The 13,614-nt window shown below is 35.5% G+C and overlaps 1 protein-coding gene across 6 annotated transcripts in view; it reads left to right on the top strand.

Moving 5' to 3' along the window:
- The window catches only part of YWHAZ (tyrosine 3-monooxygenase/tryptophan 5-monooxygenase activation protein zeta), a 28,318-nt gene extending 14,822 nt beyond the window's left edge, over positions 1-13,496 (top strand). For all 6 annotated transcript variants that reach the window (XM_081116243.1, XM_081116240.1, XM_081116244.1 and 3 more), the window contains 4 exons: positions 8,333-8,456; positions 8,873-9,036; positions 9,120-9,215; positions 11,469-13,496. In XM_081116243.1, coding sequence (XP_080972369.1) covers positions 8,333-8,456; positions 8,873-9,036; positions 9,120-9,215; positions 11,469-11,528 — 444 coding nt within the window. In that variant the 3' untranslated portion in view covers positions 11,529-13,496. The remainder of the gene's footprint in view (positions 1-8,332; positions 8,457-8,872; positions 9,037-9,119; positions 9,216-11,468) is intronic.
- Positions 13,497-13,614: the final 118 nt, after the last annotated feature.

Here is a 13,614-nt window from a genome sequence, read left to right as displayed (position 1 = left end):
CTCCCATGGGTAGTACCAGGATTATTTGCCTTTCCCATTGTAGTAGTAGTTCTATCCCTTACTCTCCCACTCAAAAGCACATTGGCAAGAAAGTGATTATTGTAAGGATAAACGTGATCTAATTTATTGCACAAAAGCTACATTACAAATCTTTTACTGCTTCTGGGGCTCATTCATTCAGACTTGCTACCTTTGTTTTCTGTTCCCAGCTCTATGCTGCATACAGCTAGCTCTTTTATCTTTATAGACAGTAATTTTCCCATCTGCTCAGTCTTTCCCCAAATCCCCAAACACAAAGCCTTTGGCTCTAGTTTGGTGTTCTCACTGTCCCTGATAAACAGGCCATTGCTAATTCCCATCTTTATGGCCTGAGGAGGGTTTCTGCTTTATTACTCCAATTTAGAACTTATTTTCCTTCATTCTCCTTGAAAACAGGACCATTAACATTTGTGATACTTAATTTGTACAGTACACTGAAGAAATATTTAATGCTTAATATTTTTTAGATGGCCCAAATTTGAATTAGGTTTGGGAAGAATAGTGTGTTTAGCCACTATATCTCAGTAGTTCATTGTACTAGGTACATTTCTGTGCATTGGTCATTCTCCATTTCTTTCTTTAGTGAGTAATTCCTTGTAATGATGAACAGCTGGATACCTTTGTGAAAGTTGCTATGCAGTAGCAGTTGTCATTTGTTGATTTAGTTTTGCATTTTGTGTTAAGGTATAATGTGACATAAGCAGTAACGTGGTATAAAATAGTCATATCTTGGCAAAGTTCGCTAATTTCATTCTTTTGACATTCTTTTGCATAGTGTGGATTTTGGAGGCAGCAAAACATGCTGAGTATAGCTGACTTATCAGTAGGTTCTTGGATGGCATAGGCAATGTTTGTTTACATTGGAATAAATTACTAAAAGTTTTCCACATATAAGCATTTAAGTTTCTTTTGACAGAATTTGTTGTTAGCCTTCTTCCTTTCTCCCCCAAATAAAAATATACTTACAGTGGTATTAGCCTGGGTAGGATGGCAAAGCGGCAAGGTAATAACCTAAGTACAGTCACTCAAATGTTCATGTATAGCATTAAATAGGCCAAAATAAGACTTTGTCCAGTGGATTGACCTGGATATGTGTGTGAAAATCTAGGCAAGATTCTATTGCATTTAATTCGCAAGGTGTGCTCAATTTTTGTTGTATTGGAATGTTATTTACTTGAATTGTTAAATGACTTGGACATCATTAGAAAAGTTAGAAACATTTTTTAGTGAAGGTTAATTCCCATCTTGCAAACAAGTTTTGGGATCTAGGAGTTTTTTAAATTAGCAGTATTACCAAGGGGAACCCATATGAGTTGAATGTTTCTCATCTCAGTGATTACAAATGTTTTTCTGAGAAAGACCTATTTCTCTTGTTGATCCAAGACTCATGAACTGTCAGCTCATAATTTTTTGCCTGAGGTGTAGGAGGAATGTCTCTGGACCACATTCATCCCAGACACTTGGTGAAAATCCTCTCCAAAACCATCCTACTTTTAAAATTGACGATTGAGGACAGTATTACATATGCAGGCTATAGTATACTCAGAACAAGTAAGTGTCAGAACAGTTTTAACAGTTACAACCTAATGCTCTTTTTGGTACTTTCCACCATTTTTCTTTTAATCTTTAGAAGTGACATTTTGAATGTGAGGTAAAACATTGATTTTCCTGGGATCATTTTCTAGCATTAAGTATCCAGAGGCAAGCAATTCTCTGAACCTGATTTAATTTAGCAGTTTTTAGTCCTACTTAGAGTTAGCCCTTTCACCCAATTAATTTTTCAAGAAACAAAACATTTTAGAACATTCCAGGCTTTCTTTCAGCATTAAGTTTTGTGCAGATCAATTGTTTCATTTAGGGCAAAAACCAAGGAGCAAGTACTCTAGCTTTAAACGGGAATTATAGAAATTTTAGGTTGGCTTTAACAAAGTCCCTAAACATGAGGGATAATATTTTGTCTTGGCTTTATCAAATTTCTTGTTGATTTTTTTTTTTTTAAACTTAAATGGTGAAGATCTGCCATCTATCAGTGGTCAGTCTTCTATGATTCCATCTATGAAGTTAAGTAGTGCTGTTCCTTCATATCTGTATGATCTTATCATTCATAGAACACTTATAATTTTACTTTCTTAGGCCAACATTACACAAGAAGGTGAGTGTGAATTCAAAATGTTTGCTAATACCTACTAAATTAGTTCCTTACATCACCTGAGTTTCAGCTATTTTGATGGAGCCTTTTAATTGGTTGGAAGCAAAGGATGGTTACAATTGAAAGAAATCATGCCATTCCAGCCACAAGGGGGAGTAAGAGACTAATTTCCAAATTGATAGGCCCTTATTGCAACAAAAATACTAGGCTGCATTTGTTTTAGAATTTTAAGAAATCTAGGAAAGATAAAAGGCCCAGTGGCTTTACAGAATAAAGTGAAAGTTTCGGGAAATTTCTCTTTGTGCACAAGGGAGTAATTGTACAAGACTAGAAATTGTGCTGTAGAATTGGAATTAAATTTCCTGTTTGGAGTGTTATTAAAAATGGCATACATGGGGCAATTTTAGTTTCTTGAATAATAAAATAGAGAGTTGCACTTTATAGAATCACTGCATTTTAAGCTTGAAGGAGCATCCAGCCTAGCTTTTTCATTTGTACAGATCAGGAAACTGAAGCTCAGATTCAGTGACTTTCAGTAAGTCATGCTGTAAGCATTAATAGTTTCTGTCCCTTACATAGTATTGGAACATGATATTTACTCTGTGATGTATGGGTTTTAGGAGTGATGGGTTGGGGGGTTGTCAGAATAACTGGACTTTAATTAAAAGGGATGACTGCAGGTTTAGACTATATTTTAGGGCTCTATACTTGAATGAAAATAACAAGAATTACATTTGAGGGCCCTTTTGTTTCTTGCCACTTTTTCCCTTTTAACCACCGGCATTTTTATGCATGATTTGTATGAAAGCAGAAGATCTGTTTTCTAACCTTTCTCTTTATCTGTTGTGTTTATGGAAGATGGGCCATGATAGTACAATCTAAAACAGGAATGGGTTATGGAGGCTTTGGTCTTTCCCACTCATATATTTGGTGAGGTCAAGTTAAAGGAGACTGTTACCTCAGCTGTATTTTCAAATTACAGTGCATAAATGCCTCATTAGTGGCTATTTACTATCGCTAATGACATTTTATGTATATTTATCTTTGTGGAAATTAAATTTAACACTACTTTTCATTTTGAAATAATTTATAAAATTAGCTATATAACCTATGGAGTTTATTCATAAATTATACCACTTTAATCATAATTCATTCCTGGATCACACTTTGCATTTCATCATCATATCTCCTTACTCTTTTATTCTTGATCAGTTTTTCAGTCTTTGCCTTTCATGATTTTGACACTTTTTTAAACAGTACTGGCCAGGTATTTTGTAAAATGTCCCTCAATTTGTATTTGGTGATTTTATGATTAAGTTCAGATTGTGCATTTTGGGGAAGAATTCCTGGAAGTGATATCATGCCCTCCTTGGTGCATCATATTAGGAGACACATGATATATTCTTGTTACTTAACCATTTAGGTAGGACATTAGATATCCCAGCTGTATAACTTATAATTTTCCTTTGAAATATATTTTTCCTTAGTTGTCTTTATGTATATTCTAATTTCCAAGCCCAAATGACAGCATACAGCCCAGTGATTTATTTGACTACATAGTGGTAAGCATCCATTCTTTAAATAAATACATGGACAGTCTGTGACTCAACAGTGGTTCTAGTTAATGACTTTTTGACTTTATGATGGTGTAAAAGTGATATGCATTCAGTAGAAACCATACTTCAAATTTTGAATTTTGATCTTTTCCTAAGCTAGTGATGTGCAATGCCCTGTAATAATGCTGGGCAGTGGTAGTAAACCACAGCTCCCAGTCAGGCACACAAACACAAAGGGTGAACCTTTTTTGGATATTGTGTTCTGAGCACATGTAACGTAGGCCAGGCTGTGATGTTCGGTAGGTTAAATGTATTAAATGCATATTCAACTTATCTGTTTTTCAGCTTATGGTGTGTTTATTAGGATGTAACCCCATTATGTCAGGGAGCATCTGTATGAACACTTTATAATGAGTACTTTTTTTTTTTTAGTTTAGTCCAAGGACCCTTAGTCTATAAATTATCTGATTTCCCATTTAAGAAAGGAAAGGAAAAGTGACCTTGAATTTTATTTCATTTTATTTGTTTAATATGTTTTTATTGATTTCAGAGAGAGAGGGAGAGAGAGAGAAACATCAGTGATGAGAGAGAATCATCGGTTGACTCCCTCCTGCACACCCCCTACTGGGGATCCTGCCCGAGACCCGGGCATGTGCCCTGACCAGGAATCAAACCACCCGTGACCACCTGGTTCATGGGTTGCTCAAACACTGAGCCACACAGGCTGGACTATTTTATTTTTTAATCCTCTATCGCTTCTCTTGGTGGTAGTAGTTCCACAATCCAGGGCTCCTGACTTGAAAACAAATTTACTCTGCCTTAGCCTCCTTCCTCAGAGTTATTACATAGACACTGGAGTCTTATCCAAGGATTCTGAAATCATATTGGGATGTACCTAGCCTGCTCCTTGACTACTGTTTCTGAATAGATGTGCTTTAAGTAGTTTCTTAAGTCTGAGTGTCAGGAGGTATGATTGGTGCTTTCTTGTTCATATTCTTAATTTAGACTTCACAGCACCCTTTTGAAGTAAATTTTCATTTTAATCATTTTATACATGAGAAAATTAAGGCGATGAGAGGAATTCAGTCTGTCTAATTTTAGAATTTATATTGTTTCTCTTACACCAAGCTTTTGCTCCAAGAAGTGCCACCAGTTCAGACAGTTTGGTATTTCGTGCAGTTTCTAGTCTAATTATTACCTAAAGATTTGATGTTTTATGCTTCCTATTTTAGGCTATAATCATACTAAAGGACCAGTGAAAAGGAGATATATCACTAGAATAGAGGTGGATTGTCAGTTTATAAACCTTTCATTAGAAATAATTTGTCCACAATCAGGATTGAATGTTTATTTAATTTCCTATTAGTGGGGGCAGGTTGAGCCCTACCCCATGAAAGGCAGTCAGAACTAGATAACCTGATTTTTACCTGTTGATTAAGATTCAGTCCCTGTCTTTAGAATCATGTTATTTAGCTCTGGATTATAAACCATCTACAGAGAGGTATTGGATGGATATAGGCTTCTAGTGGCATCTTGCGTACTGTATAAAGTCAGAAAATGAATCAACTCTAATTCAGCAAATTAATCTTAGGTATTTAAAAAATATTGACCATGATATCTTTAAAAGACAGAGGCTGTATTCAAAAACAGATTTTTTTAATGGTTGAAGAAACACTCAATTTCTAAATCAAATTACATTTAAGCAAGATTCATACTGATTAACATCGTTGGCTTCAGTTTAGTGCTTGAGTGTAAGATAATCACAAATTTTGTGTTTTGACCTGAAACCTTTTCTATTATAAATTACATTTGGTTTAGAAAGTTAATGTCCTGTGTTATTTGAACACTTTTACAAGTGAAAGGGACATCAGTAGTAAGCCTAACCTTTGTTGAAGTTGTGACAGGCCCCTTCCACTTGTCATATAATGCTACGTGAACCTTTTAAATTCAGATTCTTACAATGTGTCAGAGTCGTCATTACTTTCATTGTACTACTGTAGATGAATGAAATTTAGGAAGTTGTATTGTGTGCTTACTAGGATTATTCTCTCAAGTTTTTGTATGTTTTAAAATCAGCTAGTAGTCCTTTCTCCCTTTCATTTTCTATTTTGCTTGCTTCCAGTTTTTTCTTGTCACTGCTGCTTTCTCTGATAAGTGGTTTCCTTTTTCCTCTTTGTTCTTATTCTTTCCATCTGGGTCTTTTCCCTATACTGGTCTCTTCTCTGGCTTCCAAATCTGAAAAATTGAGCTTGAGTTTAATGAGACCATCTGATTTGTGAACTTTCTCTATAAAATATCCAAGTGAAAGTGATTCTCTCATTTCTCCTTAAAATCTGTATAAAAAGAGTGGAACTCAGTATCTGACTGGGTGGCCTAGTCTAAGCTTGGACCAGTCATATAATTTTTCTCATATCAACTAGATATCTGCCTCTTATTAAACTTAACTAGTCTTGTCTCCTGGAGCCATTCATATCATCGTCTTCCTGCCTTCATGACAGTTTTTAGTTTCCTCATCACTGATTGCTTTCCTTGGAAACTCTCCAGTGTAAAAAGGTCTGTCTTGGTACATTAAAAAACAAACCAAAAACAATGTACTCTAGATTTGGTCTCGTTAGCCAAGTCTAGAACTGAAACATTTCCCTTCCTTTCTAATTTTATTAGTATTTTGGAACCACATCTTTTTAGTAGGCATATCACCCTGTTGAAGCAGAGGAAACGTAGCAGCGGCAGTACAGGTCAGATTGCCTAGTTGGAGTTGTGTCTTCACAAGTTAGCTGTGGTCTTAAACACATTACATTACATTACATTGTATTTTGTAAGATGGGGATCATTGTAGTTTGTACCTCATAGGTAAAGTTATGGAAGGGTCAAAATCCATATAAAATGCTTAATTGAAATGTTACGTTTATTATTGAGTTAATGTTATGATTATTTTCTTCATTTGTCTGTTGCATAACAAACCAATCAAAATTTAGTGACTTAAAACAATGATTTATTCTGTGATTGTATGGCTTGACTAGACTCTTGTCCAGTTCTTCACATAGTATTGGCTGAGGTCACTTACTGCTCTGCATTCAGCTGGGGCTGAAATAACCAGGTGGCTTCATTTAACATCTACCATGACCAGAGCTGACGTGGCCTTTCTCTCCAGCAGGGTAGTTTGACTTTTTGAATGCTGGCTCAGGGCTCCAAGAGAACAAAAGGAGAAGTTGCCAGTCCTCTTAAGGGTTAGGCCCAGAACTGGAACAGCAGTCACTTCTACCACATTCTGTTGGTCTGAGCAAGTCAACATAGTAAGCCCAGACTCTGGGGAAAGAAAATAAATTCTACCCCTTGACAGGAGGAAGAGTGGCATACGTGAACCAGGTTGACAGGGGAATTGGTAGAGGCTCTCTTTGGAGACAATCTGCCACAGTTCTGTTCTTTCATAATTAGCTTTCTGAACCAATGTGTTGGTCCCTTTTAATTTAATCTTTAATCCAGTCTTTCTTGCTTTTTTTAAATCTTTAATGATTCTTAGCTTTATGTAATCAGAAGATTTTACCCTTTCTCAACTTCTTTTATTTTTAACAGCTTTATTGAGTATAATTGACATACAAAGAACTGTATTTATCTTTTTTTAAGATTTTTTTAAAATTTGTTTTTAGAGAGAGAACATTGATGTGAGAGTGAAACATCAATCTGCTGCCTCCCTTATGCCCTCTTGGGATCGAGCCCGCAACCCAGGCATGTGCCCTGACCTGGAATCGAACCGTGACCACCTGGTTCATAGGTCGATGCTCATCCACTGAGCCACACTGGCAGGGCATGATTTCATTTTTTGCTTTAAATCAGTTGTAGGATATAATTATTAGCATGTTAAGATTAAAATTAGTTTAGATTGTTATAAACAGAATTATATAGGAGAAAGTTTTATCTGTTTAGAGTGATCTGTAAACATGTATCTTATTAGCTAAAAGTCACTTAATGAAATTAAAGGTTTACTCATGAGAACTGCTATTTTCATAATTCTACCACTGTCTTAATTTAGTTAGGAAAAAAATAAAACTTTTACTTTGAGCGTCTTTACCTGTTGTGAGGTATTACTTGAATTGTGTTCTTACAAATGAAGTTAATTTTGTTCTCTTTCCTCTGTCATAGACCCTGGTAGTTTCTATTACATTGTTTTCTGCTTAAGTCATAATTCCTCCAGAGTCCCAAAAGATTCATCTCTTATGTTTTTTTCATTCTAATATCATGACTGCCTTGAAAATGGAAATATGCTAGCTGTTACGAAAATATGGATTATCATTGAAACATGCAGTCTCTCTCGGCATGTAAATAATAGCACTGTGGGAGAGGGGGGAAGGGTGATATTCAAATGTATAAACCAAATAATAAACTGAACGCTAACTTCAAATTTCAAGTATTACTGTCTAAAGCATTCTTTTAAGCAACAAATTCATGAGCCTACTGCATTCAACAATTGTATTATTGGCAATGACTGTGTTAAAACTATAATTTAGGCTATAGTATGCTCTTAAGAAATGCAGATTCTTTCAGTTTTGTAAATGTTTTATTCTTATTATGACTTTCTTTTCTTCCCAAGTCTCTCTTGGAAAAGTTCTTGATCCCCAATGCTTCACAAGCAGAGAGCAAAGTCTTCTATTTGAAAATGAAAGGAGACTACTACCGTTACTTGGCTGAAGTTGCTGCTGGGGATGACAAGAAAGGTATGCTGTATTTTTCAGCCTGATTTTTGAACATTGTATAAAATAACATTGTGGAAGTGGTCTCTTTCTAAAGGGTAAGCTTTTTGTTTGTTTGTTTTTTTAATCGCTTAGGTAACTAAATGAAGAACAGTAATGCACTTTTTCTCTCTTTTTAGTCCTGAGAATATGTATCTACTGCCTAATACTGGTATTCTAAAATTACTGCTTGCTGAAAAGCCAATTTTGTGCACAGGAATGTTTCCTCATTGTTTTAAGAAATAGTGATCATAGCATAACTGTAGAGCATTGCAAACAAATGAAATATAATGATACTGAGGTGATTAGAGTCATAGGATATCGTTGGATATTAAGGTTTGGCTTGGGTGAAGGTGAAGTACAAGTTTTATCAGTACATTTTGATGTGTTTTATTATCCAGGGATTGTGGACCAGTCACAACAAGCATACCAAGAAGCTTTTGAAATCAGCAAAAAGGAAATGCAACCAACACATCCTATCAGATTGGGTCTGGCCCTTAACTTCTCTGTGTTCTATTATGAGATTCTGAACTCCCCAGAGAAAGCCTGCTCTCTTGCAAAGACAGTATGTATTTTACCTGTTCTGTTATATGGAAATATAGTGATTCTTATTATTTGAGTACTGAAATGTACTTTTTTAAATCATAGGCTTTTGATGAAGCCATTGCTGAACTTGATACATTAAGTGAAGAGTCATACAAAGACAGTACGCTAATAATGCAATTACTGAGAGACAACTTGACAGTAAGTACATAATTAATGGTTAATGTGGAAGAGATTATGTTGTTTTATAGGTTTCTGGCCTTTTTTTCTTTTTAATTAAATACAAGATTCTGTCTGCTGTTAAAACCAAAGAAAAACCACCTTGTAGAAACCAAAATATTAGACCAAGAACTTAAATGTTCAATTTCATTACGTATCTTGTTAAAACATTTGTAACCCATGGTTTTCTGCTTTTAAACACATAGGCCACTTTATTTTCCATTCCATTCTGAGCAGTGCGTTTTTGTTGTTTTTTTTTTAATTGGGATCCAAATAAAGTCTACACATTGAAATTTTTTGATATGTCTCTTTGGTCCTATAGATTTTCCTATTTTTCTCCGTCATAAATACTAAATTTGAAGTTAGGTGAAAAAATTATCAAGTATCTGCTGTGTGCCAGGTAAAGAGCTAGGAACGAAGATTATAGACTAATGCTACTGTTTTTCGTTGCCTTAGGGCCTTTCTTTTGGGGACTAAATCATTTTATACATTTCACTTCTTCCAGCTTTATTCTAGTCCACTGCCAATTTCCCAAACCAGTTCTTCATTCTAGTGTTGAATTTCTCCCCAAAGAGTTTTTTAAGCAGTGTCAGGTACTTGTTTATTATTACTAAATACTTATAATTATTTTAGAAAGTGTAAGTAGGGGGCTCCCTACTGATTTGTGAGATTTTTACTCTAATCGAGAATAAGCCATGGATTCTTACAGAATGAATCTTTTTATATCAAATGAAAGAAGCACTTGAATTTGCTAGCTGATTGTAATATATATTTTTCCTGTTTGAAGTGATGAGAACTTGTCATTCTGAAAGGTAGAACCTGAAACCTAGTTACTGTGCTGTATTGTCATCCCTTTTGTCTCCTCCTCCCTTTTTTTTTTTTTTTTTTTTTTTTGAGAGAGAGAGAGAGAGAGAAACATCAATTGGTTGCCTCTCCCACACACCTTGACCGGGGATTGAACTTGCAACCTGGGCATGTGCCCTGACTGGGAATCAAACCCGCCACCCTTCGGTGCACAGACGATGCTCCAACCAACTGAGCCACACTGGCCAGGGCTTGTCATCACTTTCTGAGAGGGCCAGATCTGAAATACTTTCAGCTGAATTTTGATAACAATATAGCATGAAGAGTATTTTGCAACAAATAAGAGAAGAAAATGTAAGGTTCTGATTCTGTCACTATTTACTGTATTACTTCTGTGGGCCTTGATAGTATCATCTCTTATTATAGGTTGATTGGATCAGTTATCTGGCAAGTAAATCTTTTCCCAAACTCCCTAATCCTTGAGTTGGGCTCTGGTTGCGCAGATATTGTCAGCAATAAGCCTAGGAAGAACATCTTGTACCACATTTTTTCATGTTTATGTAAATTTCGATAATCCTTGAAGGTTAGAACTAGAAAAAGATGTTAGAAAACAATCTCATTTTGTCTTATAAAACTCCCTGTTTAATGGGAGTACATAGGCTTCCAGAAATCAATTAGCTGTTTGACTTTGAAAGAAATCTCCTTTCCAGACCCAGAGATATATTTGGTAAATAAATAAAACTAATGGGCGATTTGGGAAATAAAAAATATTAAGATTTTTTCTATAATCTCAAATTATACAATGGTAAGACTTGGAAAAAATGTTAATATTTCAAGCAGCTGAAATAATTTTTTAACCTGCTGAAAAACTGTAATACTAATAAAATAAAAAAATAGAATCCATAATTCTACCACAGGGATAATTCAGTTATTAGAAAAGCTAAATTTATATTTTTAGTTCAGTATCCTGGCTCTTGAATTTCGTGAATTGTGGGATTCTTTTTGGAGTAGTTCTATGAGGGGAAAGTAGTGAACCTGAGCGCCTTGAGCATAGGCCAGATTAGATGATTCTGGTTTAGTTGCACTAAACTCATGCATCCATCTGTCATTGGAGCTATCAGGACAATCTAATATTCTGGTAACTATTGATACTTAGCATTTCTATGCTTTCTTATTTCTCTTTACTTTCTATGAATAACCATGAGTTTCCTATATTTGACTTTATTTGAAGACATCTGCTATGTACTTACCATGTTCATAAAATGATAAGGGAGAAAATAAGTGTTTTTATCTTGACATTATCTTTGGTGCTGCTTCCTTTTTTTTAAAGAAAGCCATGATCACATTCTGGTGCCTTGGCATAGTTAAGGTTTGTGGGGGGGTTTTCCCCAAACTCTGAAACATGCTAAAAATCTTTCCTTCTGTTATCAGTTGTGGACATCGGATACCCAAGGAGATGAAGCTGAAGCAGGAGAAGGAGGAGAGAATTAACCGGCCTTCAAACTGTTGTCTGCCTCATTCTAAAATTGACACAGTAGACCATTTGTCATCCATGCTGTCCCACAAATAGTTTTTTGTTTACGATTTATGACAGGTTTATGTTACTTCTATTTGAATTTCTATATTTCCCATGTGGTTTTTATGTTTAATATTAGGGGAGTAGAGCCAGTTAACATTTAGGGAGTTATGTTTTCATCTTGAGGTGGCCAATATGGGGATGTGGAATTTTTATACAAGTTATAAATGTTTGGCATAGTACTTTTGGTACATTGTGGCTTCACAGGGGCCAGTGTTAAAATTGCTTCCATGTCTAAGCAAAGAAAACTGCCTACATATTGGTTTGTCCTGGTGGGGAATAGAAGGGATAATTGATTCCAGTCACAGGGAGGTGTTGTGGGTACTTTAAGTTTTGGAGCACTTAGAGGGCTGTAGTGGAAATGGGTAGCCCATGGATAGCACGTGTGGAACCCTGTGTGTATCTATGGAATACTCAGTCTCAGCACACACCTTTAACTACAGCTGCAGAAGTGTTCCTTTAGTTGTGACCCAATTTACTCTGGATAAGGGCAGAAACGGTTCACATTCCATTATTTGTAAAGTTACCTGCTGTTTGCTTTCATTATTTTTGCTACACTCATTTTATTTGTATTTAAATGTTTTAGGCAACCTAAGAACAAATGTACAAGAGAAGATGCAGTAAAATGAATTGCTTGATGTCCATCACTTCATGTATATCAAGCACAGCAGTAAAAGAAAAAACCCATGTATTTAACTTTTTTTAGATTTTTTTTTTTGCTTTTGTGATTTTTTTTTTTTTTTTTTTTTTTTTGATACTTGCCTAACATGCATGTGCTGTAAAAATAGTTAACAGGGAAATAACTTGAGATGATGGCTAGCTTTGTTTAATGTCTTATGAAATTTTCATGAACAATCTAAGCATAATTGTTAAGAACACGTGTATTAAGTTCATGTAAGTGGAATAAAAGTTTTATGAATGGACTTTTCAACTACTTCTCTACAGCTTTTCATGTAAATTAGTCTTTTGGTTCTGAAATTTCTCTAAAGGAAATTGTACATTTTTGGAAATTATTCCTTATTCCCTCTTGGCAGCTAATGGGCTTTTACCAAGTTTAAATACAAAGTTTATCATAACAATATACTACTAGTAGAACTACTGTTCCAACCATGTCCCATACTCCCCAGCCCCAGCCCCAGCCCCCTGAAAAAACGGTTTTAGGTTCGTTCATTTGTTTTCAGAGTGCGGGGATTGATTGGGGAAAAAAAAAAAAAAAAGTAATGTGTTCCATTTAAAATTTTAGTATATGGCGTTTTCTAACTTCGGAAGCCACAATGTTCTTGGCCCATCATGACATTGGGTAACATTAACTTAAGTTTCGTGCTTCCAAATCACTTTTGTTTTTAAGAATTTCTTGATACTCTTGTAGCCTGCCTTCAGCTTTGATCCTTGATTCTTTCTGTTTGTCAGTTGCACACAGGATTACCTTTTTTAGCCTTCTGTCACCAACCATTCCTACTTGGTGGCCGTGTACTTGGAAAAAAGGCCGCATGATCTTTCTGGCTCCACTCACTGTCTAAGATACCCTGCTTCCTTTGCTTGCATTCCCACAAACTATTTCCCTCATCCTATTTACTGCAGCAAATGTCTCCTTTGTTTTATCTCCCTGTAAAACTCTACCTACCCTGAATGGTCTGTCATTGGCTGCCTTTAAAATCTTTCTTCTTCCTCTCTTTAAGTAATGGGGCTAAGTTATACCCAAAGCTCACCCTACAGACTATTTCCTCAGTACCTTGCAAAAACACCAAACAAAAATACCATTTTAAAAGAGGTGTATTTTTTTCTTTTAGAATGTAAGCTCCTCAAGAGCAGGGACAATGTTTTCTTGTATGTTCTATTGTGCCTAGTACACTGTAAATGCTCAATAAATATTGATGATGGGAGGCAGTGAGTCTTGATGATAAGGGGGAGAAACCAAAATCCCAAATACTGCTTTGTTGCTTGTTTTATTATGACCTCAGATTAATTGAGAACTATCAGCCCTTTGGGACAATTGTCCCA

This window comes from Miniopterus schreibersii (assembly GCF_964146895.1).
Source record: "Miniopterus schreibersii genome assembly, chromosome: 17".
In the NCBI taxonomy this organism is placed as follows: Eukaryota; Metazoa; Chordata; class Mammalia; order Chiroptera; family Miniopteridae; genus Miniopterus; species Miniopterus schreibersii.
Note: the sequence above shows the minus strand (reverse complement) of the source record. Positions and strands in the feature narration are given on the sequence as shown.